We start from the raw sequence: 27327 nt of genomic DNA, 5'->3' as shown, positions 1-27327 counted from the left end.
ACATGTCAGTCTTCAGTAGCCTAAAGAAGAAAATTTGCATCTATAAAAGCACCTTTTTTAAAATTTGTTCATGGACGTGGGTGTTGCAGGTTGTGCCAGCATTTATTGCCCATCCCTAATTACCCTTGAAGGGGAGTTAACAGTCAACCACATTGCTGTGGGTCTGGAGACACATGTAGACCAGATAAGGACGGCAGATTTCCTTCCCTAAAGGATATGCGTGAACCAAGGTAGGTTTTTACGACAATCGACAATGGCTTCATGTCATCATTAGACTTGTATCGAATTCAAATGTCACTATCTGCGGTGGCGGGATTTGAACCTGGGTCCCTAGAGCATTACACTGGGTCTCTATTGGTCCAGTGACAATACCACTACGCCACTGCCACCTGAACTCAGGTGTCCCTAAAGCCACAATCAACTATTGTATCACAGGAAACAACCCAGTTTGTGTACATGCAAGGCCCTATAAACAGCATTGTGATAAACAACTGGCCAATCTGCTTTAGTGATGTTGTTTGAGGTATAAATGCTGGCTTGGACACGGTAAAGAACCCCCTGTTCATCATATCGTGCCATGGAACATTTGCAAACAACCAAGGGGGCCGACAGAGCCTTGGTTTCATGTCTCACCTGTGAGATGGCACCTCCTCCAACAGTGCAGGGCTCTGTCACAACTGTCAGTCTTGGGTATGCAATCAAGTCTCTGGAATGGGGCTGAACTACTGACCTCCTTACTCAGAACAAGAGTGTTCCCAATGGACCAAGCTCAACACTTAATTATTCAGTATTAAAGGAGAAACAAAATGCAAGGATATAGGAAAAAGTGTGGGGGAGGGCGAATAACTCGAAAGAGCAGATGCAAATCCAATGAGCCGAATGGGCTCCTTCTGCACTGTATTGTTCTAGGATTAACTCAATAAAATGTTTGGTTTAAAGAAAAATCATAATGCTGATCTGGTCTTGCCTAAGCAGAAAAGTCACTCAAAAAGGAGAAAAACAGCCACTCTGTTCCTTTCCAAGTTCAGAAAATTTCATAATCAAAGTTGCCAGATTTCAAGTAACAGCACTTGTATGTAATATCAAGGCTGCCCGTTCTTCCTATTGTTGATGCAGGAATTTCACGTCTCAGCAGCAGATATTTTACATCAGATCAGTATTCCATTTCACATTGTCCTTTTGACATACCCGATATTGCCGAAATCCTGCAGAGCTTCCATGAGGTCAACCTCCACTACCCCATCCAACAGCCCTCGGACATGTATCACTGCAGAAGGCGAAATCTTATTGAGGTCATCAATCCCACCATCCTGAAGCAAAAATGGGTCAAGAATTCATCATTGTAGTATTTCACAGTAATCCAGTTGCTCAATGAAAATGTTCTCTTCAATTAAATGTTTAATCTGATCACTCATTAGAAACGGTGGTTATGCAGCCCTTTTCAGTTTTACCAATCATCGCAATATTAGAGGCGACATCTCACAGATTACAGTCATGCAGCACGGTAGCATAGTGGTTAGCACTATGGCTTCACAACGCCAGGTCCCAGGTTTGATTCCCGCTTGGGTCACTGTCAGTGCGGAGTCTGCACGTTTTCCCCTTGCCTGCGTGGGTTTCCTCCGGGTGCTCCGGTTTCGCCCACAGTCTAAAGATGTGCATGTTAGGTAGATTGGTCATGCTAAATTTCCCTTAGGTTAGATGGGGTTGCTGGGTTACAGGGATAGGATGGAGTGTAGGGTGCTCTTTCCAAGATCCGGTGCAGACTTGATGGGCTGAATGGCCTCCTTCTGCACTGTAAATTCTATAATCTATGCTGCTCCCTTCAAAGGCTTAGCTAAAACAATTGCGCAGTGTGTGGTAGCCAAACAGACGCACATCCAACCACTAGCTGAATTGGTTCACCTCAGCAGTGAAATTAACAGTCAGTGGTGTTTTGCCATGGGGGGGGGGAGAAGAGACAGAAAGTATAATCCACTTTCCCACCCTCGAACCCTGTCGCTGATTGACATTCGTGCATACAAGTTGGACATAGTACCCAAAAATAACTCCTGGTGTCAAATATCAGCCACCATTCACTGCCTAAACTCACATTACAAGTGGCCACTTGCACAAAAGAGTGTAAGGCTAAGTAGCACCCAAACAGCATCACAGTACTAGCCAGTGGGAAAACCTGTGGGCAAAGGCAAGAAACAATCCACATTACGTAGCCCTGTGTAGTAGGGCTTGCATTTAAGGCCTTGATCAAGAGCAAAAATTTTCCACTCAAGGTAAGGGTAGGGAAAAATTAGAGACGGCCTTTCAGCAGCCTTATGCCTGAGGCAATATTGAAAAAGATCACGGCTCATCCCCAACTAACTCCAACTTCCTACCCAATCCCCATATTCCCCAAATCCCTTTGAGTCCAAAAATCAATCGACTTCAACCTCGAATATATTCAAGGACTGAGCTTCCACGAGCCTCTGGTGCAGAACAGCCACCATCAAGTCCTCTCGGAATCATGTTTCAATTGTATCACTTGGGCACGTTAATCAATTTCTCCTCATGCAAGACAATCCTCTCATCCCAGGTAACAAACGAATGAACCTTTGTTACACCCTCTCCAAGTGTACTATATCCAACAGAGACCAAAACTCTCACATCAAGAGGAAAAGGTATCCTCAAGCTCATTCATCAGTGCTAATCACAATCGTACAGACACATCAAGGTTAGCCTCTGCATGCCGCAGAGTAAAGAAAAATCCACTAAAGTTTCCACTTACAATGAACATCCAACACCACTGAAACATATGCTTCAGGAGGCAAGGATAGCATTGGACTTAACAGTTAAGAGGTTCACAACACAAGAAGCTCTTCGGCCCATCGACTCTGCGCTGACCATCAAGCGCCTATCTATTCGAATACCATTTTCTAGCACTTGCGCTGTAGCCTATATGATTTAGTGTTTCAAGTGCTCATCTCAAAGCTTCTTACTTTGATGATGCCTCTCCAAAATAACCAGACATGTTCAAATCGAGGTCCTTGCAGATTAATTTCCACAGGTGGCACCACAACTACCAGAAGTGGAGAGAATAGCAAGGACAAGATCTGACTTTTGCACCTCCATAACCCAGGGGAGCAGAGGCTAATTGATTTGGCAAGATTTTTGAAAGCCTGCATTTAAACCAGAGTGTTTAAGATGAAAAAGAATAAACCACGCAATTGAAATTACAAATACATAAAACAGAATTGTATGTAGAGGCATAAAAAGAAATAGTCACTTTGAGCATACAATTATAATAATTATCTTTATTGTCACAAGTAGCCTTACATTAACACTGCAATGAAGTTACTGTGAAAAGCCCCTAGTCGCCACAGTCCAGCACCTGTTCGGGTACACCGAGGGAAAATTCAGAATGTCCAATTCACCTAACAAGCGCTTCTTTCAGGACTTGTGGGAGGAAACCCACTCAGGCACGGAGATCATGCAGACTCCACACAGACAATGACCCAAGTTGGGAATCGAACCTGGGACCCTTCTGCTGTGAGGCAACAGCACTAACCACTATTTACTAAACAGCAACAGGACTGTTGGGACTCAGGGGCCAGAGGTTCACAACCACGGCAACGCGCTGTGTGCCACAGCAAAGGTCCCACAAGCTTGCCGCTTGTGCCACAGCAAAGGTCCCACAAGCTTGCCACAAAATAAGGTTCAAAATTATTACATTCATGTAAATAAACTTTTCTATAAATTTAGTGTTCCCAATTATTTTTCTCCCCCCCCAATTAAAGGGCAGTTTAGCGTGGCCAACCCACCTAACCTGCACATCTTTGTGTTGTGGGGGTGAGACTCACATAGACACAGGGAAAAAGTGCAAAAACCACCCGGTCAGTGACCCAAGGCCGGAATCGAACCTCACCACCGTGAGGCAGCAGCGCTAACCACCACCACAATGCCAACCTTCACCTAAATAAATTAAATTCAATCTTCGCTTTCAGCTCCGTGGCCAGCATCTCCAAGACCCGATGAACCTCAGGCCTCCCATGCATGCATGGTTGGAGTGGGCCACACATGCGTGGTTCGGTTCAGATTGTTTTATGCCAGTAAGCTAAACAGTTCATGCACTGACTGGTAACTGGCGGCACACACGCAGTTCGGAATTTTCATGTAGTAGGCCCACACGGATGTGCAATGTAAAAAGAAAACAGAACTGCACAGGCATGGCCATTTCCAGCCGGCAGATTCATGTTTCGGATTCCAAACCGTGCATGTGCAGCCCTTGGGCACGGTAGCTAGCACTGCTGCTTCACAGCACCGGGGACCTGGGTGTCTGTGTGGAGTTTGCACACTTTCCCCCCCTCCCCAAAACAGCTTCTTCCCCAGTCACCAGACTCCTAAATGACCCTCTTATTGACTGACCTCATTAACACTACACCCTGTATGCTTCATCCGATGCCAATGCTTATGTAGTTACATTGTATATCTTGTGTTGCCTTATTATGTATTTTCTTGAATTTTGTTTAATTCCCTTTTCTTCCATGTACTGAATGATCTGTTGAGCTGCTTGCAGAAAAATACTTTTCACTGTACCTCGGTACACGTGACAATAAACAAATCCAATCCAATCCGTGTCTGCGTGGGTTTCCTCCCAGGTGCTTCAGTTTCCTCCCAGTTGAAAGATGTGCCGATTAACCAGGCTAAATTCCCTTTAAGTGTCCAAAGTTGCGCAGGTTAGATTAAAGGGTTATTGGGAATGGGCTGGGCAGTAGGCTTGGGAGGAGTGCTCTTTCAAAGGGCTGAAAGGGCTTCTTCTGCACTGTAGGGATTCTATGATTCTCTCCTGGCTGACACATGCACAAGAGATCCCAGGTTCTTTGGGATTTGGAGATGCCCATCATGGAGTTGAAGACCAAGGTCTTCCAAAAACACAAAAAGGGACAAAAACCCAGGAGAAATAAATGGAGGTTGAGGGGGGTGAAAAAGGGAGAAGTAACAGGGTAGCACAAGTGGATAGCACTGTGGCTTCACAGCACCAGGGTCCCAGGTTCGATTCCCCGCTGCGTCACTGTCTGTGCAGAGTCTCCCCGTGTCTGCGTGGGTTTCCTCCGGGTGCTGCGGTTTTCTCCCACAGTCCAAAGATGTGGTTAGGTGGATTGGCCATAATAAATTGCCCTTAGTGACCAAAAAAGGGGTTATTGGGTTCCAGGGATCGGGTGGAAGTGAGAGCTTAATGTGGGTTGGTGCAGACTCAATGGGCCGAATTGCCTCCTTCTGCACTGCATGTGCGATGTTAAGTAAAGATTTCAATAAGGGATGAAGGCAGAGGGGCAATAAAGTTAAAAGGAGACAGAAGAATGTATTTGACATTCAGGTGGTGATAGAGCTTTCACTGTAAACTTCTTAGTTAGCACTATTGCTCTGCAGCTTCAGGGACCTGGGTTCGATTCCCGGCTTGGGTCACTATCGGTGCAGACTCTGCACGCTCTCCCCGTGTCTGCGTGGGTTTCCTCCCACAAGTCCTGAAAGACGTGCTGTCAGGTGAATTGGACATTCTAAATTTTCCCTCCGTGTACCCGAACAGGTGTCGGAATGTGGTGGCTAGGGGATTTTCACAGTAACGTCATTGCAGTGTTAATGTAAGCCTACTTGTGACACCAATAAAGATTATTTGAAACGGTGCTCAGGCCACTCCCTAGCTGCAGTGGGCTTTGTGAGGGGTCCACAGCCGCGGCCTAGGGGCCTGGAGGCCTCCTTTGTTCAGCCTCCCTGGGGAGGGCCAGAGAATGGCGACCGCGAGCTCTCGCCATCCGCCTCCAGCAGCGTGCCGGCGGAGGCACTTCCAAGCCGGGAGGGGATAAGCGGTTACAGATTCGCGGTCACTCACCCTATCGAACCTGAAGCGCTTGGCCTGGTGTCTGCCCGCCATCCTCCGCTGCCGCCGTCGGTGAGCCTTGCACGACGACTGAGGGGCTGAAGAGGATCAAAAAATGGCCGCCGCGCCCGCCTCCTCCCGCCGTCCAGCGTGACGGCCCGCCACGCGTTGACGTCACCGGCAGACGTCCGCTCGCCCCGCCCCCTCCGATCCGGCCCCACGCCTGCCAGCGACCTCCGCTCTAATTGGCTGGAAGGGAAGCCATTCATCATTTCCCGCCCCGCTCACTCCGGCACGATTTCATTCATGAAATGCTGTGACCCAGTCAATGCATTGGAGTGAAAGTGCACGAATGGGGGAAAGGGCCACAGTGTGCACCCAGGGCTTGGAAACTGTGGAGCCCCTCTTGGGTTGTATGTTGCACGTTGAATGCATATAGCCGGGATGATAGAATCCTTGCGGTGCAGAAGGAGGCCATTTGGCCCATCGACTCTGCACCTACCCTCCTCCGAAAGCAACCGAGGTGGAGATGGTTGAAAGCTTCAAGTTCCTAGGTGTGTACATCACCAACAATCTATCCTGGTCCACCCACATTGATACTACGACCAAGGAAGCACAATGGTAGGGCAGCACGGTGGCACAGTGGTAGCACTGCTGCCTCACGACACCAAGGTCCCAGGTTCGATCTCGGCTCTGGGTCACTGTCCGTGTGGAGTTTGCACATTCTCCCCGTTTTTGCGTGGGTTTCGCCCCCACTACCTAAAGATGTGCAGTGTAGGTGAATTGGCCACACTAAATTGCCCCTTAATTGGAAAAAATGAATTGTGTACTCTAAATTTATATTTAAAGTATTAATAAAAGAAAGCACAACGGTGCCTGTACTTCTCTCCGATGTTTAACTCACTGCCACCTCTCTTCCAGGAATGCCTACCCTGACGAGGTACTGCTCTTCTCTCCGACATAGCACCCAGTTTCCCTGGGTTTCTGTAGCTATGACTCATCTTTCGTTCTCACTCCACAGTATAAATATTTCCCACTTTGTCTGTTAGCTTTGACAAAGAGTCATCGGACTCGAAACATTAGCTCTTTTCTCTCCCTACAGATGCTGCCAGACTTGCTGAGATTTTCCAGCATTTTCCCTTTCAGTGCCTACACTTCCTCAGGAAACTAAGGAAATTCAGCATGTTCACAATGACTCTTACCAATTTTTACAGATGCATCATGCGAAGCATCCTATCTGGCTGCATCACGCCTGGTATGGCAACTGCTCGGCCCAAGACCAAGGAACTACAGAAAGTTGTGAACACAGCACAGTCCATTAGACAAACCCACCTTCCATCCATTGACTCTGCCTACACCTCCCTTTGCCTCGGGAAAGCGGGCAGCATAATCAAAGACCCCTCCCACCCGGGTGATTCACTCTTCCAACCTCTTCCATCGGGCAGGAGAACATGCACTAACAGATTCAAAAACAGCTTTTTCCCGGCTGTTACCAGACTCCTGAATTACCCTCTTATAGACTGAACTGATCTCTACACACACCTTCTCTCCTAGACTCCATATGCTTCACCCGATGTGTGCGCCTATGTATTTACATTGTGTATCTATAGTATTGATGCACTATCAATTACGATGAGACGAGAGTAGAGAGTAATCGAGGCTTTATTAAGCAGAGATGTGTAGCCTCCTGCAGCTGCTGCCGAAATTGAAAGATTTCAAAAGAAACATTGTCGATTGCTGTACAAACCAATCTGGTTCACTCATGTCCCCTTCAGGGAGAGAAATCTGCCAAGCTTACCCCGTCTGGCCTACATGTGACTCCAGACCCACAGCAATGGGGTTGATTCTTGACTGCCCCCTCAGGGGTATTTAGGGATGGGCAATAAATGAAAGGGCAGCCTTTGATGCCCATATTCCATGAACAATTTTTTTTAAATGTAGGCGACAGAATTTATAATCAAAACGGTTGATTCATGATCGTCGGATGCCACAAGGCACCTTGCAGCTAATGATGTGCTTTAGAAGTGTAATCGCCATGGTGCTATTTGGGTACAGCCAGTTCTAACAAAAAGCAATTGGATAAATGGTCGTCCAGACATGAAACGTTAGTCCCCTTCTCGCTCCACAGATGCTGTCAGGCCTGCTGAGATTGTCCAGCATTTTCTGTTTTTCATCGAATCCCTACAGTGCGCGGGCACAGGGCCTCGCCAGTGAAGCGGGAATGCCCGAGTCAACCCTGGAGCGACAGGTACCCGCTCGCCCCCACCGGAAGGTGAACCCAACTTCACCGCCCCACGAGACTAGACCGGCCCACGCACAACCCCCTCCAGTGACCCTGACACCGCCACCATCCACGACCCCTCCGAACGCAATCACCTACCTTACGCAAAGCCAGCCCTGCCATCCAAGAGCAGCCGTCGACCCAGGAAGAGGGGAAAACGCGGCGGCCTGAAGGTGAAACTTAAATTACGTGGCTTCAAGACTCCTCTCCCCAGCGCACTCCTGGCGAACGTCCAAGCGATTGAGAACAAGCTGAACGACCTCAACGCTAGACTCCCCTCTCAGAGTGAAGTGAGAAGCTGCTGTGTGCTCTGCTTCACCGAGACTCCAGCCACACCAGACTGCGCCATCCAGCCCGAAGGTTTTTCAATCCACCGAATGGATCGCACAAAGGCCTCAGACAAGTCGAAAGGCGGGGGTATTTGCCTCCTGATCAACACCTCCTGATGCTCGGATGTGGTGTCCCAAGCGTGCCATTGCTCCCCAGACCTAGAAAACCTGGCCGTGAAGTGTTGCCCCTTCTACCTCCCACGTGAATTCACCTCTGCACTCATCACAGCAGTCTACATCCCACCCCAGGCGGAAGTGAAGAAAGCACTTGACGAACTCCACACCACCATCAACAACCAAGAAACAAATCACCCCGAAGCCCTGACAATTGTGGCTGGAGATTTCAACCAGGCCAACCTCAGGAAGGTCCTACCCAAACCCCATCAACATATCTCCTGCTCCACCAGAGGTGCAAACACCCTGGACCACAGCTACACGAGCATCAAAGGAGCCTAGCGCTCCATCCCCCGACCACACTTTGGCAAATCCGATCACAAGTCGGTATTCCTATTTCCGGCTTACAAACACCAACTCAGGCGTGCTGAGCCAGTCAAGGAAATCATGCAGTGCTGGTCCGAGGAATCTGAGGACATCCTCTGCGACTGCTTGGAGACTGTGGACTGGTCCATATTCAAGGCCGCGGCAGCTAACCTGGACAAGTACATAACCACTGTGTGTCATCAGTAAGTGTGTCGAGGATTGTGTACCAAAGAAGACAATAGGGTATTCCCCAATCGGAAACCCTGGCTCAACCAAAAGGTTCCCTGCAGACATTCCGGACGGAGGCGGTTCAAGTCTGGCGACCCTGACCTCTATAAGAAATCCAGGTACGACGTACGGAAAGCCACCAGGGATGCAAAAAGACAATACCGCATCAAACTAGAGTCCCAGGCCAACGACACTAACCCACGACGACTATGGCAGGGCCGACACAAGATCTCAGGCTTCAAAGCAAGACCCGGCGGAATATCTGGGGCTGGAGCATCCCTACCCGATGATCTGAACAAGTTCTATGCCCGCTTTGAGCAGTCAGCCAATGTATCAGTGCCACCCGCCCCAACAGCCCTGGGCACACCCATACCCCCTATTACAGCCTCAGAGGTAAGAGCTGCCTTCTTGAAAGTGAATCCACGGGAAGCGACGGGCCCTGACGGAGTCCCTGGGTGAGCACTCAGAGCCTGTGCAGACCAGCTGGTGAGTGTATTCTCAGATATCTTCACCAACTCACTCCTCCGCTCTGAGGTCCCCACCTCTTTCAAGAAGACCACCATAATACCAGTACCAAAGAAGAACAAGGTAGCCTGCCTCAATGACTACTGACCGGTGGCGCTGACGTCTGTTATCATGAAATGCTTCGAGCGGCTAGTCATGAGACGGATCATTGCCAGCCTCCCAGACGGTCTCGATCCACTGCAGTTTGCCTATCACCGCAACCGGTCCACAGCAGACACTGTCTCACTGTCTCTGCAATCAACACTCGAACACCTCGACAACAAGGACACCTACATCAGACTGCTGTTCATAGACTACAGCTCCGCCTTTAACACCATTCTCCCAACAAGACTAATAACCAAACTCCGCAATCTTGGACTTGACCCCTCCCTGTGCAGCTGGATCCTCGACTTCCTCACCAACAGACCGCAATCTGCCAGGGTAGGTAACAGCACCTCCGTCACAATAGTCCTCAACACCGGAGCCCAGCAAGAATGTGTGCTCAATCCTCTGCTGTACTCCCTATACACGTGACTGTGCGGCAAGATTTAACTCCAACTCAATCTATAAATTTGCGGATAATACGACTGTGGTGGGTCGTTTTCAAACAACGACGAATCAGACTACAGGAGGGAGATAAATCACTTGGTACCGAAAACAACCTCTCTCTAAATGTTGGGGATTCCTAGGGATCACCATCACCAACAGTCTGTCCTGGTCCACTCACGTTGATGCAACAGTCAAGAAAGTCCAACAATGTCTCTACTTCCTACGGAAGCTAAAGAAATTCGGAATGTCTGCATCAACTCTCACAAACTTCTACAGATGTGCGATAGAAAGTATCCTATCCGGCTGCGTCACAGTCTGGTATGGCAACTGCTCGGTCCAAGATCGCAAGAAACTGCAGTGTGGTACACTCAACTCAACGCATCGCACAAGCTTGCCACCCTTACATTGATTCTGTCTACACCTCCCGCTGCCTCAGGAAGGCAGACAGCATTATCAGAGACCCCTCCCACCCAGACATTGCCTTCTTCCAGACCCTTCCGTCAGGCAGAAGGTACAAAAGTCTGAAGACTCGCACATCCAGTCATAGGAACAGCTTCGTCCCCACAGCTACAAGACTCCTCAATGACTCCCCCTCGGACTGATCTGTTCCCTGTAAGATCACTATTCACGGCGCCCTGTGCTGCTCTTGCTCATGTATTTGCTTTGTTTGGCCCCTTGTTCCGCACTGTAACCACTTTGTCGGTGTACCATTTGTCAATGTTCTCTGTTGATTATTCTTGTGTCTACTATGCATGTACTGTGTACGTTCCTCGGCTGCAGAAAAATACTTTTCACTGTATTTCGGTACATGTGACAATAAATCAAATCAAATCCGAAGGAGGCCATTTGGCCCATCGAGTCAGCACCGACCCTCTGAAAGAGCACTGTAACCCCATCACCCCACCTAACCTTTTGGACACTAAGGGGCAATTTAGCATGGCCAATCCACGTGACCTGCAGATCTTTGGATTGTGGGAGGAAACCGGAGCACCCGGAAGAAAGCCACGCAGACACCGGGAGAGCGTCACTCAAGGTTGGAATAGGCCCCGGGTCCCTGGCGCTGTGAGGCAGCAGTGCTTACCACTGTGCCACCGTGCCACCCTAAAATGTATTAACCTCAGTCCTAAATCTCACATTTAGCCACTTTCCTTTTGGGAAAGCTCTAGATTTTCACTACCCCTTGGGTGAAGAAGCGCTTGCTGATTTTTGTACCTGTTTTTGGTGATGTTGACGAGAGGATATTGGGGCCGGTTTAGCTCTGTTGGCTGGGCATCTGGTTGGTGATGCAGAGCGAGGCCTACAGCGCGGGTTCAATTCCCGTACCAGTCTTCTCACCCTTGCCCCTCACCTGAGGTGTGGTGACCCTCAGGTTAAATCACCAGCAGTCAGCTCCCCCCCCCCCCCCCCTCAAAGGGGAAAGCAGCCTAGGTCATCTGGGACCAAGTCGACTTTACTTTTATTGGTCAGGACACCAGTGTACAATAGATATATGATACCAAGATAAATCGGCAGATAAATTTGGACATTGGCCCTGAAAGATTTTTCAGGCCTCCTAGTTGCCGGTGGAATTTTGTAGGAGTTGCCGCAAAGCGAATCTATGTGAAGTTTCTGGGCTGATATTTAACTTAAACTGATACCTTCAACCACTTTCTGAATCGGCTAGGAGCAGTTATCTTGGTACTCTTGCTGTTTCTTTTCACATCTCTTTCGTTGAACCTTGGATCCATATAATAGAAGCTGCCCATGTCTCTGGGAACTTGGCCCGAAGGCCATAAACCACAAGGCTGTTTAGCACAGGGCTAAATCGCTGGCTTTTAAAGCAGACCAAGCAGGCCAGCAGCACGGTTCGATTCCCGTAACAGCCTCCCCGAACAGGCGCCGGAATGTGGCGACTAGGGGCTTTTCACAGTAACTTCATTGAAGCCTACTCGTGACAATAAGCGATTTTCATTTCATTTCATTTCATAAACCACGACATAAGTTGAAGGTGAGGGGCGAGAGGTTCAAGGGGGATTTGAGGGAAAACGGTTTTACCCAGAGGGTGGTGATGGTCAGGAATGCAGGCAAGGGAGGGTGGTAGAGGCGAGTTGTCTCACATCCTTTAAAAAGTACCTGGGTGGGCGGCACGGTGGCGCAGTGGGTTAGCCCTGCTGCCTCACGGTGCCGAGGTCCCAGGGGTTCGATCCTGGCTCTGGGTCACTATCCGTGTGGAGTTTGCACATTCTCCCCGTGTTTGCGTGGGTTTCAGCCCCACAACCCAAAGATGTGCGGGGTAGGTGGATTGGCCACTAAATTGCACCTTAATTGGAAAAAATTAATTGTGTACACTAAATTTATTTTAAAAAAATAACATTCGAGGCTATGGACCAAGTGCTGGCAAATGGGGTTAGGATTGGCAGATCTGGTGCCATTCATGTGGCGTTACAGAATCGACGGATGGGCCGAATGGCCTTTTCTGCACTGCATTTTTCTGTGATTCTGTGACTGGATTAAGTGAGCAGAAAAGTAGGGAGATAACCTTCAGCAAATATACCAGAACATGGGCAGATTGTTATATCTACAGCACGGAATTGAGCCACTCAGCCCTCCAGGTCCATGGTGTAACTTATGCAACACACAAGCTTCCTCTCAACCCTCTTCCTCTCACACTGCCAGCGTGACCTTGTATTCCTTCTCCCTCACATGTTTGCCTGAAATGCGTAAATGAGTTCTGCAATCTAATCCATTCTAAGGGTCAGTCCAAAGATGTGCAGGTTAAGTGGATTGGCCATGCTAAATTGCCCATGAGTGAAGTTGTGGGGATAGGGCAGGGGAGTGGCCCTGGGTCGGGTGCTCTTTCAGAGAGAGTGGGCACAGACTCGATGGGTCAAATGGCCTCCTTCTGCACTCTAGGGATTCTATGAAGAAGTTTCTTCCGAACTACCCATTGTTTTCATCCGTGGCTATCTTCTGTTTGTATCTGGAGACAACCTCTCTGCACCCCCCCCCCCCCCCCCCCGATTCTGGCAAAGACCTCTATCAGGTCACCCCTCTCTCCGAGGGAAAAGGAAAGATCTCGGCCAAACTTCTCCAGCCGTGCACTTACGGCGGGATTCTCCAGCCCCTCCGGCAATGCACCGCCACCCGCGGGTTCAACGACGGCGTGATCCCATTGACAAGCGGCGGGATTAAAGAATCTGGCCGCCAGCGGACGGCACCCAAATTCTCCGGGGCTGACGAGCAACAGTGAATTCCACCCCTCGCCTTCACAACCTCCCAGTTCAGATTGTAATGATCTATGATTGAGTTTTTTTCTTTTAAAATTTAGAGTACCCAATTCATTTTTTTCCAATTAAGGGGCAACTTAACGTGTTCAATCCACCCACCCTGCGCATCTTTGGGTTGTGGGGGCAAAACCCACGCAGACACAGGGGGAGAATGTGCAAACTCCACACGGACAGTGACCCAGGGCCGGGATCGAACCTGGGACCTCGCCGCCGTGAGACTGCAGTGCTAACCACTGCGCCACCGTGCTGCCCAGATCTTTGATGGAGTTGATGTTGAATCTTGATATTGCAGTATTGAACAAAGAACAATAGACTTTGTTTTATAAACACGGTTATTTATTACTAACACTACACTAATGGATTACTAAAATGTCTAAGATTAATACAGTTAGAAATAATGGTCGAACACTAACTTACACTCAGATATTACAAAGCTACTCTAATTTGCGACTGCTACCAACTCCTTACTAACACCTTCTCCTGGAACACATGGTCACGTGTCTGCAATCTCACACCACCTAGTGGTTGGATGCTGGGACTACAACAGTTATACATATATTATGATTTACATACGTTTGACAATACAGATGACAATCTGCTTATCATCACACGTATATTGTCCTGATTTGTCTGTTTTGCTCCTTCACCAGTGCCTATGTATCATTCTGGAATATGGAAGCCCAACCAGAGGATAACTGTGGCCCAAAACCGATTTCCATACGAGTTCAGATCAAGGATAGACCATTCACAAATGGCAAATATCAGAGAACATCCTGACCTCTTTCTCAATGGGACAATAATCGATACTAATTACTTTGATTACCCAGGCAGATAGGAAATGCAATTAACAGCTCGCTCTCGCTGTCTTGTGACATCATGGTTCACGCAAAGCAAAACCAATTAGATGATTGCCCCCTGTCATTTCCCCTCGCCATCTACCTCAGCGCCACTTTCCCGCTCTATCTCCATATCCCGGGATTAGTCTCCAGAAATCTATTGTTCTCTTTTTTTTTAAAGAGTACCCAATTTTCTTTTTTCAAATTAAGGAGAAATTTAGCGTGGCCAACCCACCTACCCTGCACATCTTCGGATTGTGGGGGTGAGACACACACAGACACGGAGAGAAGGTGCAAACTCCACACAGGCAGTGACAGTAGGGCAGCACGGTAGCATAGTGGTTAGCACAATTGCTTCACAGCTCCAGGATCCAAGGTTCAATTCCCGGCCTTGGGTCACTGTCTGTGCGGAGTCTGCACGTTCTCCCCGTGTGTGAGTGGGTTTCCTCCGGGGGCTCCGGTTTCCTCCCACAGTCCAAAGATGTGCAGGTTAGATGGATTGGCCGTGATAAATTGCCCTTAGTGTCCAAAATTGCCCTTAGTGCTGGGTGGGGTTACTGGGTTATGGGGATAGGGTGGGGGTGTGGGCTTGGGTAGGGTGCTCTTTCCAAGAGCCGGTGCAGACTCGATGGGCCGAATGGCCTCCTTCTGCACTGTAAATTCTATGACCCGGGACCGGGATCGAACCCGGGTCCTCAGCGCTAACCGCTGCGGCACCGTGCCGCCCCTCGATCTCCATCTTGAACGTGTGCAATGATTAATCTTCCACAGCCCCCACACCTCATGGGCAAAGAAAGAGAGGTGGGAAAGTGTGTATGAGAGAGAGAGAGAGAGAGTGTCGGCACAGTGGCACAGTGGTTAGCACTGCTGCCTCATGGCACTGAGGACCCAGGTTCAATCCCGGCCCTGGGTCACTGTCCATGTGATGTTTGCACATTCTCCCCATGTTTGCATGGATTTCACCCCCACAACCCCTGTGGTAGTCTATATTAGGGGTATTGCGGTACCTAGGTGGGATGTACCTTATACTGTAGTATGAGTGGTAAAACCTGCCTGCTGGTTCCGCCCACCAGGCGGAGCATAAGAGTCTGTGTTTCACCCGCAGCAGTCATTCTGTACCGGAGCTGCTGGGGTTCATTAAACTTGTTCATTAAAGCCTTCAATTGGACTACAATCTCGCTTTAGTAGTGATTGATCGTGCATCAAACCCATAGGTGTGCAGAGTAGGTGGATTGGCCATTCGAAATTACCCCTTAATTTTAAGAAAATGAGAGCCAGATTGGTATGTGTGTATGAGAGAGAGAGATTAAGAGAAAGTGGGAGTGTGCAATGTAGGGTTTGTGTATTATCTACTGGGGGAAATATGGGTTTGTTGGAAAATGTATTGTAAAAATAGAAAATCTTTAATAAAAAATATATAATTTTTAAATGCTGGCCTAGCCAGTGATGCCCACATCACATGAATGAATACGGAATAGACTTGTTCAATCACTCAATTCTCCTCTTTAATGCTCACTAGCATATAGGACTGGAAGTAGTATTGACGTTACTGCATTAGAGGTTTGGCTTTGCAATCTCTTCCCTCGCTCCCTGCCATCTGCTTTCAGGACCTCATCCCCTTCCAAACTGCATCGTTGGTACCAATGTGGACCATGACCTCTGGCTGTTCGCCCTCCCCCAGGAGAATGTCCTGCAGCCGCTCCATGACATCCTTGACCCTGGCACCAGGAAAGCAACACACCATCCTGGAGTTATGCCGAGAGCCACAGAATCGACTCTGCTCCCCTCATTAATGAATCCCCTATCACTGCTACACATCCCCTCCCCTTCCGCCCCTGCCCGGCTGAGCGGCCCATGGTGCCGTGAACCTGTCTCTGACTACACTCCTCCGAGGAGCCAACCCCCTTACCAGCACCCAAAATAGAAAAGTGATTGATGAGTGGGTCCTCAGAGGCCCCTGTACTTCCTGCCTGGTTCTCGTGTGCAGCCTGGTGGAAGTAACAAAATACATGAAGATCATATGACACGACCAGGTCCTGGGCACAGTATTTGTCCTGCGCACTCTGAATGCTAGTTATCCTCATTTGGACACTCAGCAGGGGGCACTGCGATGCTGGTCTATATTTCAAAAGTCACGATCTAACTTTGTAAGTGCTGCATTTGCTGAGTTTGGTTCATGTGTTAATATTCGGGGCAATTAGGGATCCCCACAAACAAATAAGAAAAGTTTAGACAGAGTCCCCTGCAGTTTATTGAACAGTTTAATAATCGCTGGAATTAACTACAGCTAATCCGTCTTGCAGAATGAAATACGAGACTCCACCTGCCGCCTCAGGTGGTGTGAAAGATTGTTTTATGGACAGGCAGAGCGGTTTTCTCCAGTCTCCTGATTGAGATTTATCCCTCAGCCAACGTCACAAAAACACATCACAGGATCTGGCCATGATCACGTTGCTGTGTGTGACAACTCTCTGTGCACAAAATGGCGGCCACATTTCCTACATTGCAACGGGCGTGATTCCCCCAAAAGGGAACAAAGTCCCCCCCAGCGAGCGCTGCATAAGGGGCCTGAACGGGGAAGGTGCGGCCGAGGCTGCGCGTTGCTCAGTTTTGTACAGTGGAGAGGTCCGCTCGCCAAAACTCCCCAATGTAGCGAGAGATTTTAAAATGATGTCCCCGATCTCCGAGGGCCCCAAAACGATCCCTGACCCCCCCCCCCCCTCCCCCCAGCCCAAACACACTATGGGAAGGTTCCTGCGCCTCCCCCCGCCATGCCAGGCACCCCGGCCCACTCACAACAAATGCCAGCTTGGCACCTTGGCAGTGCCAACCAGCAAGTGCCCATGCCAGCTGGCAGTGGCATGCTGGCACCCAGGTGGCACTGTCAAGGCACCACCCTGCCCAAAGGGCATGCAGCTGGGGGCTTCCAATCCCTTGGGAGACCCCCCCCCACGAGTGCCGTTCCGTCTGGTCCCCGTTTGTGGGGACCAGTGCTGAGGCCTCTTGAGGGGAAGGGGTTGAATCCCAAAGCCTCAGGTACCTCGGGAATCTGCACGTTAAAGTGATGCTTACTGCCTCGTGATCGTGATCCCGCCCATTGTGTTAGATCTTGCGAGGCATGGCGAGCGGGTAGATCCCGTGGGCCGGATCTCCCAGCTTTTATCAGCCACGGTCTGCCGCGGCGAGCTGCTTTTCCGGCGCAGCGTGGCCGTTGGATTGCGCCAAATGACTACAGTTTTAAAATACTGCACGGTGGCGCAGTGGGTTAGCCCTGCTGCCTCACAGCGCCGAGGTCCCAGGTTCGATCCCGGCTCTGGGTCACTGTCCGTGTGGAGTTTGCACATCCTCCCCGTGTTTGCGTGGGTTTCGCCCCCACAACCCAAAGATGTGCAAGCTAAGGCCTCGCTAAATTGCCCCTTAATTGAAAAAAGTAAATTGTGTACGCTAAATTTTTTTTTTTTAAAGTACTTAATTCACTGTCACACGTTTTGAGATGTCCAGTGATGACGAAAGATGCTATATAAATGCAATGATTTCTTGTCCTGATAATTAATGAAACCTAGAGAAGTGATGTAACTGTTCCTATCAGTGGGTCTTGTCGTAACCCCCGCGAGGTACACGGGGACAACAAGATTGATCGCCACGTGGGGCTCGTGGAATACGAACTCCTCCACTGAGGAGCGGAGGCCCAACAGCGGGGCTCGTCAATTTCACCTGATAAAAGCCGGCCCAGAAGGGACCCGGCATCTTCGGATGGTCCCGGCGGGGACTAGCTGTGCAGCTTTACTTTGTGTTGGGGGAAAAAACTATTTGGAGTAAACGTTTTGGGCCTCCTTGTGACTACAATAGGGGTTTTTAATCAATGTTTAAGTGTATCTAAGGCGGCACAGTGGTTAGCACTGCTGCCTCGATGCGCCGGAGGCCTGGGTTCGATCCCAGCCCCGGGTCACTGTCCGTGTGGCGTTTGCACATTCTCCCCGTGTCTGCGTGGGTCTCAACCCCACAACACAAAGATGTGGAGGGTCGGTGGATAGGCCACGCTAAATTGCCCCTTAATTGGAATTTATTTTTAAAAGTGTATCTAATACAGTAAATGTCTTTGGGGGCAGTGGAGGCGACATAGGGGAGAAGTGGGGTGCTCGATGGAAGCTCCGTTAAGGGGGAACCATAGGTTCGTCCCGGGGAACATTGATGGGGGATTTCAGAGTTGGCACAGAGCGGGCATCAGACAGCTGAGGGACCTGTTTATTGATAGGAGGTTTGCGAGCCTGGGGGAGTTGGAGGAGAAATTTGGGCTCCCCCCGGGGAACATGTTCAGGTATCTGCAGGTAAAGGCATTTGCTAGGCGGCAGGTGGAGGGATTCCCTTCGCTTCCTGCGAGGGGGGTGAGCGACAGGGTGCTTTTGGGGGTCTGGGTCGGAGAGGGGAAGATATCTGATATCTACAAGGTTATGCAGGAGGCGGAGGAGGCATCAGTAGAGGAGCTGAAAGCTAAGTGGGAGGGGGAACTGGGGGAACAGATCGAAGACGGGACATGGGCTGATGCTCTGGAGAGGGTTAATTCTTCCTCCTCGTGTGCGCGGCTTAGCCTCATCCAATTCAAGGTGCTGCACCGGACCCACATGACTGGGACGAGGATGAGTAGGTTCTTTGGGGGTGAAGACAGGTGTGTCAGGTGCTCGGGGAGTCCAGCGAACCATGCCCATATGTTCTGGGCTTGCCCGGCACTGGAGGAGTTCTGGAAGGGGGTGGCGAGGACGGTGTCGAGGGTGGTGGGATCCAGGGTCAAGCCAGGATGGGGACTCGCGATTTTTGGGGTTGGGGTGGAGTCGGGAGTGCAGGAGGCGAAAGAGGCCGGTGTGCTGGCCTTTGCGTCCCTAGTAGCCCGGCGAAGGATCTTGCCACAATGGAAGGATGCGAGGCCCCAAGCGTGGAGACCTGGATCAATGACATGGCGGGTTTCATTAAGCTCGAGAAGGTCAAATTCGCCCTGAGAGGGTCGGTACAAGGGTTCTTTAGGCGGTGGCAACCTTTTCTCGACTTTCTGGCTCAACGATAGGGTACAGGGACAGTAGCAGCAGCAACCCGGGGGGGGAGGGGGGGAAGGGGGAGGGAAAAGGGGGAAGGGGGAGGGAAAAGGGGGAAGGGGGAGGGAAAGGGGGAAGGGGGAGGGAAAAGGGGGAAGGGGGGAGGGAAAAGGGGGAAGGGGGGAGGGGAAGGGGGGAGGGAAAGGGGGGAGGGAAAAGGGGGAAGGGGGGAGGGAAAAGGGGGGAGGGAAAAGGGGAAGGGGGGAGGGAAAGGGGAAGGGGGGAGGGAAAAGGGGGGAAGGGGGGAGGGAAAAGGGGGAAGGGGGGAGGGAAAAGGGGGAAGGGGGGAGGGGAAAAGGGGGAAGGGGGGAGGGAAAAGGGGGGAAGGGGGGAGGGAAAAGGGGGGAGGGAAAAGGGGGAGGGAAAAGGGGGGAGGGAAAAAGGGGGAAGGGGGAGGGAAAAGGGGGAAGGGGGGAGGGAAAAGGGGGAAGGGGGGAGGGAAAAGGGGGAAGGGGGGGAGGGAAAAGGGGGGAGGGAAAAGGGGGAGGGAAAAGGGGGGAGGGAAAAGGGGGAAGGGGGGAGGGAAAAGGGGGAAGGGGGGAGGGAAAAGGGGGAAGGGGGGAGGGAAAAGGGGGGAGGGGAAAAGGGGGGAGGAGAAAAGGGGAAGGGGGAGGGAAAAGGGGGAAGGGGGGAGGGAAAAGGGGGAAGGGGCAGGGAAAAGGGGGAAGGGGGGAGGGAAAAGGGGGAAGGGGGAGGGAAAAGGGGGAAGGGGGAGGGAGAAGGGGGGAGGGAAAAGGGGGAAGGGGGGAGGGAAAAGGGGGAAGGGGGGAGGGAAAGGGGGAAGGGGGAGGGAAAAGGGGGAAGGGGGGAGGGAAAAGGGGGAAGGGGGGAGGGAAAAGGGGGAAGGGGGGAGGGAAAAGGGGGAAGGGGGGAGGGAAAAGGGGGAAGGGGGGAGGGAAAAAGGGGGAAGGGGGGAGGGAAAAGGGGGAAGGGGGAGGGAAAAGGGGGAGGGGGGAGGGAAAAGGGGGAAGGGGGAGGGAAAAGGGGAAGGGGGGAGGGAAAAGTGGGAAGGGGGAAGGGGGAAGGGGGGAGGGAAAAGGGGGAAGGGGGAGGGAAAAGGGGGAAGGGGGGAGGGGAAGGGGGAAGGGGGGAGGGAAAGGGGAAGGGGAGGGAAAAGGGGGAAGGGGAGGGAAAAGGGGGAAGGGGAAGGGGGGGAAGGGGAGGGGAAGGGGGGAGGGGAAAAGGGGGAAGGGGGGAGGGAAAAGGGAGAAGGGGGAGGGAAAAGGGGGAAGGGGAGGGAAAAGGGGGAAGGGGAGGGAAAAGGGGGAAGGGGAGGGAAAAGGGGGGAGGGAAAAGGGGGAAGGGGAAGGGGGAGGGAAAAGGGGAAGGGAGGGAAAAGGGGGAAGGGGGAGGGAAAAGGGGAAGGGGAGGGAAAAGGGGGAAGGGGAGGGAAAAGGGGGAAGGGGAGGGAAAAGGTGGAAGGGGGAGGGAAAAGGGGGAGGGAAAAGGGGGAAGGGGGAGGGAAAAGGGGGGGGCGGACAATGACTATGTTTGTTTATTTAATTTTAATTTATTTTTAAGTTCTTTTGTTGTTCATTGGGGTTGGGGGGTGGGGGGATGGGATACATATGGTCTGGGGGTGTTACAGTTATTATGGGTTATTTTGTTGCATTTCATTGTTTGTCGTTATGTTTTATATTTTCTGTAAAAAATTCGAATAAAAATTATATTAAAAAAAAAAATACAGTAAATGTCCGCTTTAAGAGTCAGAATTGACTCAATTATCGCACTCTTGTCTTTGAGGTTGTGTATCCAGGCCCAACTTCACTGGGCCTAATCCAGGCGGATACTTCAGGGTTTTTTTTAACCCTTCCCACTATGTCTGTGTCAACATCCTCAATGGTTAAACGTGCCCTGGGTACCTCCTACACACCCTACACCCACTCTTGTAACTCAGAATCCTGGACGGGCAGCTGAGCCAGCCACCCAAGCAGTGGCTAACTGACCGCATACAAATCGGGATTCAGTGATATCACTTTGAGGATCTGGGACCCGGAGAGGAGTTCAATGGTTGAAATCCACATGTTAGAATAGAATAGAACAGTACAGCACAGAACAGGCCCTTCAGCCCTCGATGTTGTGCCGAGCAATGATTACCCTACTTAAACCCACGTAACCCGTAACCCAACAATTCCCCCATTAACCTTACACTACGGGCAATTTAGCATGGCCAATCCACCTAACCTGCACATCTTTGGACTGTGGGAGGAAACCGGAGCACCCGGAGGAAACCCACGCACACACGGGGAGGACGTGCAGACTCCACACAGACAGTGACCCAGCCGGGAATCGAACCTGGGACCCTGGAGCTGTGAAGCATTGATGATAACCACCATGCTGCCGTGAGGCCCCCATCATGTTCTCATATTGGCGTCAGCCTTCCACACTCAGTTCAATTGCAGGGATGCCTCTGGATCTCACACACTCACTGTTCCTGCAACCGCAGGAACAAGAGGAGAGGGTGGGGACAAAGGAGGGGACTTGCCGGGTCAGCAACACAGGCTGCAACAGCAGCAGCCGGCAGAACCAGAAGGGGGAGGCCAGTCAGGATGTAGCCATCTAGTGAAGGGGTCGGAGAAGTCTGGAACTGGAGTTTGGCAGCAAAGATGTGGCTGCTTTTTGTCCCGGAGGCCGTTTTATTTTTTAAAGTTTTTATTCCTTTCTCAGAGTTACTCAGCCAATGCACAGAGTGGGCGGGGCAAGCCCCTAATTCAGTGAAGGGCCACCTAGGTTAGTGAGTGGGCCACAAGATTGAAATCGAGGTTTGTTCACTCACCATGACCCCATGGATAATATTAAATATGTTTATTACACGCCGAATATTTCATAACTTGTTACAGAAAGTGCTCCATCATTTATATATTAATGGAGCTATCATCAACTTCAAATGGTAAAAACAAAAGAAATATTTACACTTTGGACATAGAGGGAGCGCACGGCTCTCACAGTCAATGTTGTGAGCAATCAGCACGCCCCTCACTTCACTCGCCCCTCACTTCACTCACCCCTCACTTCACCCACCCCTCACTTCACCCGCCCCTCACTTCACTCAGCCCCTCACTTCACTGGGCACTCACTTCACCCGCCCCTCACTTCACTCGCCCCTCACTTCACTCACCCCTCACTTCACCCGCCCCTCACTTCACTCAGCCCCTCGCTTCACTCACCCCTCACTTCACTCGCCCCTCACTTCACTCGCCCCTCACTTCACTCGCCCCTCACTTCACTCGCCCCTCACTTCACTCACCCCTCACTTCACTCGGCCCTCACTTCACTCGCCCCTCGCTTGACGGGCGAAACACTTCAGCCATTCCGGCAGGATAAAAACGACACGGGCGGAAATCAGCGGAATGTATCGACCCCCGCGCATGGGCAACGGTCAACAAAATGTCTCGTGGGGGCCACACTCAGAACCCCGATGGGCCGCATCCCCCCTGGGCGAAAGGTTGCCCACCACTGCCCCAATCCATCACCTGGCTTTTGCACCAAGAGCCACATCGAATTCAAATTGAACCCAGTTCATTGTCCCCACAAAAGAGACAAACCAGATTTGATCCTACACTTGATCTTAGAACCCACCAGTAGGTGCAGCATTGTCAGCTGACACAGGAGTGGAAACTTGATTGGAGGGATCCAATCTTTGAATCACGTTTACTGGATTCTAATCCACCATGATCTTTCGTCAAGTTTCCAATCCAATTAAAATTGTGATTGGAACACCCTGAATTTCCACATTGACGCTGTTACATAAAATAGAACAGATCATCTGATTGTCTTTAGCAGGATTTTAAGAGAATGTTTCCAGTTATACTGTACCAGGTGGATTCTTAAAGGGACTACACAAGGCTCCATGAATGCTTTGCTGTTTTATTCTGGTAGATCCCCTTCAGAGTTTTTTTCCCCCATCACGTACTATTCCCCAGCAGTGATGAGAGGAGAGCCAGGGCTGATCTGAACAGTATTTCTACACAAAACAACCAGTGTGTCCGGATTAATGATCATAGTCCAGTGAATCATTCACTTTGTGCTCGTCTGTATTAAAGGACACCACAGCAAATTTAAACAGAGTGAGACCGAAGTCTCCAACGACACCCATTGGGAAAGTCCCCCCCCCCCCCCCCCCCCCCCACCCCCGGGTGAGCGCTGCTGATGTGTCAGGCGGTCCGAGTGGGTAGGCCTCGTTGACCTCGACGCTTTGACCCAGCCCTCTTGCATTGTTGAGGTGCCTTCACCGATTGGTGGAGAGTAATGTCATAGTTCATCATTTTCAACAGTCGCAGGGCTTCAAGTGTTGCCACGTCTGGTGCTGTCGCCAGAGGTTGTCATAGCAGCAGGCTGCCCATCACTGAGGCTCTGTGTGCAAGTGTAGGCCCGAGCAGGAACCTTGAATGACTGTTTATAAGAATGGGACAAAGGGTTCAGTATTCCAGCCTGGCATGCTTTCAATTATTCCACTCAGACAAAGAAATACAACACAGCGCTGTCACTGAAAAAATAAACCGCACTCCGACTAAATATCGCTTTGGCCGGATAATAAACGTCCCTGTTCCCGGCCAAGCGCCCAACTGCTCAACGAAATTCCACTACTGATGAATTCACAATATTGTTGTTGTATCTTCACCCACTCCTCTTGGAGAACACCGTGAGGGAGTTCTCAGGCCCATTAACAATCTTGACAGGCCCGGGATGTGAACTGTCCTACTGTGACTGTAGCCAGCTGAAAGGGTGATTGGTCCGATGTGCGTGCTGCGAGGTCACATGGGCTCCCGCAGCCCCGTACCATGAGCGGGGTGCACCCGCGCAGCAAGAGTGTATCCCCAGAATTCAGAGGCAGAGCTCCGGGCTCCACCCCAAGGCTGCAGCAAGCAGCCCAAAGCGTGCTTCCTTTGCATTACACCTTCAGGCCATTGAGGCACATCAAGAAAAGGCTTGCATTGATATAGCACCTTTCGCATCCACAGAGTGTGCTTCACATCCAGCCAAGTACTTTTGAAATGCGCTCGCCATTGTAAACACAGCTTTACAAGGGCAGCAGGGTGGCGCAGTGGGTTGGCCCTGCTGTCTCACGGTGCCGAGGTCCCAGGTTCGATCCCGGCTCTGGGTCACTGTCCGTGTGGAGTTTGCACATTCTCCCCGTGTTTGCGTGGGTTTCGCCCCCACAACTCAAAGATGTGCAGGCTAGGTGGATTGGCTACGCTAAATTGCTCGTTAATTGGAAAAAATGAATTGGGTACTCTAAATTGAAAACAAAAACACAGCTATTGATTCACACACAGCCAGACCTTACAAACAGTAATTGACACTGAGCACAGTCATTGAGGTATACACCATGGAAACAGACCCTTCGGCCCAGCTTGTCCATGCCTCCCAGTTTTTAACCACTAAGCTAGTCCCAATTGCCCGCATTTGGCCCATATCCCTCGATACCCATCTTACCCATATCGCTGTCAAAATGCTTTTCAAAAGACAAAATTGTACCCGCCTCTACTACTGCCTCTGGCAGCTCATTCACCACTCTGTGAAAATATTACCCCTCTGGACCCTTTTATATCTCTCCCCTCTCACCATAAACCTATACCCTCTAGTTTTAGACTCCCCTACCTTTGGGAAAAGATGTTGACTTATCTACCTCATCTATGCCCCTCATTATTTTATTGGTCATTTGGCTGCTTGATGTTTGAGAGTGTTGAAGGTTTCTCTGGAGCAAGATTTCAATGGAGCAAAATTTGGGGGATAACAGTGGGAAAGGGGAGGAATATATGGGGAATGTACCACTATCTTGAATTCCACTGGATGCAGGTAATCTCTTTTTAGTTGAGGAATACATAATGGCCTGGAAACTGGAAAAAGCTGTTCTTCTTCAATAGTGCCAACCATTTAATACCCCTCAGTTAGGGCAGATAGTGTGATGATATGCATCACTGTAAATACACAATGGGTTAACGTATATACACTAGGACTAAATAAACACTAGAGGGAGCACCAGAGACATCATGACACACAGACATTCAACCAATAGGTCAGTAAGATAGGACATGACCAATGGGCAGTCAAGACACCCAGAGGTGACCCTACCACAAGGGGGCTACCCATATAAAAGGACAGGGCACACATGCTCTTTCTCCTTTCCACAGGCGACACTGAGAGAGACAGGGGCAGATCAGGAAGCATCACACCCACCGCATGGATTAGAGCAGACTGGTTAGTTAGACTGAGTTACTATAGCAAGATTAGCAGGAGAGTCGAACTCAAGTAGGAGAATTGTTAACTGTTCAATAAATGTGTTAAACCTGTTGCTCATTATGCTTTCTCTCTAATTGCTCTGTTTTAATAACCTTTGCTCTAGAGTCGCCAGTTATCTTTCTGATACCACCACGAGGTTCAAGGCCAAGTGCTGATCAATAACTCAATACACCAGTTAGTAAGTTTCAAATCAATACACATTTATTATACACACAGTCAATCCCTACTCATGCATAAACTCTACTTACTAAACTATCACTATTACTAAAAGCCCATACTTAGCTTCGAATGGCCCACCAGGTCAGAGGAACAATGGCCTTTGTCCGGTTCTGATTCTGCTGGCTTCAAACTGGTACGGAATAGTAGCTAGGAGCGTCTATCTCGTAGCGTGTGTTGACTTGAGACTTACTTGGTTGATGTAGCTGCTAGGCAGGTCTCTCCTCACTGAGAGCCACGGTCAAGAGTTCTTTGAGAGCTGCCAAGAGAGAGAACTGAACTTGGGGACGCTATCTTATAGGTCCCTGGGGTTTCGCGCCCTTTTGGGCGGACCCCGGACTTGGTCCCGATTAATTGGGCCATGTCCCAATCGGTCTCATCGATTTTCTCCAATACTGGGGTTGTTCCCTGATCGTTGGGCGGGCCCTAGGTGTTCGTTGGCCTGCCTTTGGCCTAGCTCCCACTGGCGCCGGGAAGTCTGGCTTGGTCCCGATTGTTTCAATGTTTCTGGAGATCGCTCATTAGTATGTAAATGGATATTGGTTTCGGTTCTGTCTGGGTTCTGCAAATCTTAATACACAGGAAACCTTGCACCTGCTTGTGTTCTCTGTAGCTGACCAATTTCCCCTACACTCTTTGCGGGCATCCATTTTGGAATCGGGACGTGGCCACCCCAGGTGGCTACAAACCTATCTCCAAATCTGAGCCTTCCTTTGTCAGAGTATACATCAAGGAAGCAGCTTATGCTCAAGCCAGGATGGGGACTCACGATTTTTGGGGTTGGGGTGGAGCCGGGAGTGCAGGAGGCGAAAGAGGCCGGTGTGCTGGCCTTTGCGTCCCTAGTAGCCCGGCGAAGGATCTTGCTACAATGGAAGGATGCGAGGCCCCCAAGCGTGGAGACCCGGATCAATGACATGGCGGGTTTCATTAAGCTAGAGAAGGTCAAATTCGTCCTGAGAGGGTCGGTACAAGGGTTCTTTAGGCGGTGGCAACCTTTTCTCGACTTTCTGGCTCAACGATAGGGTACGGGGACAGTAGCAGCAGCAACCCGGGGGGGTGGGGGGGAGGGGGAGTGGAAAGGGGGGGGGGGCGGACGATGACTATGTTTGTTTATTTAATTTAAATTTATTTTTAAGTTCTTCTGTTGTTCATTGGGGTTGGGGAGGTGGGGGATGGGATACATGCGTCGACACGGTCTGGGGGTGTTACAGTTATTATGGGTTATTTTGCTGCATTTCATTGTTTGTCGTTACGTTTTATATTTTCTGTAAAAAATTCCAATAAAAATTATATTTAAAAAAAAGGAAGCAGCTTATGCTACATGAAGAAGCTGAACACAACAGATAGGGTCTCTTACATTTTTTAATTCTCTCATGAGGTAAGGTAATAGTAAAATCGCCCAGGTGGCCAGAGGTTGCTTTCCCCTTTGAGGGCGGTGACTTAACGTGAGATTACCACAC

At 50.3% G+C, this 27327-nt stretch overlaps 1 protein-coding gene across 1 annotated transcript in view; it reads right to left on the bottom strand.

The window, feature by feature from the left end:
- The window catches only part of LOC119957780 (heterogeneous nuclear ribonucleoprotein L-like), a 52213-nt gene extending 46210 nt beyond the window's left edge, over nt 1-6003 (bottom strand). The window contains exons 1-2 of the mRNA XM_038785864.1: nt 5861-6003; nt 1189-1310 (exon numbers count right to left, since the gene is read on the bottom strand). Coding sequence (XP_038641792.1) covers nt 1189-1310; nt 5861-5902 — 164 coding nt within the window. The 5' untranslated portion in view covers nt 5903-6003. The remainder of the gene's footprint in view (nt 1-1188; nt 1311-5860) is intronic.
- Between the last annotated feature and the right edge of the window lie 21324 nt (nt 6004-27327).

This window comes from Scyliorhinus canicula, chromosome 27 (assembly GCF_902713615.1).
Source record: "Scyliorhinus canicula chromosome 27, sScyCan1.1, whole genome shotgun sequence".
NCBI lineage: Eukaryota > Metazoa > Chordata > Chondrichthyes > Carcharhiniformes > Scyliorhinidae > Scyliorhinus > Scyliorhinus canicula.
The sequence above is the reverse complement of the archived record's forward strand: the minus strand, read 5'-3'. Positions and strand labels throughout refer to the sequence as shown.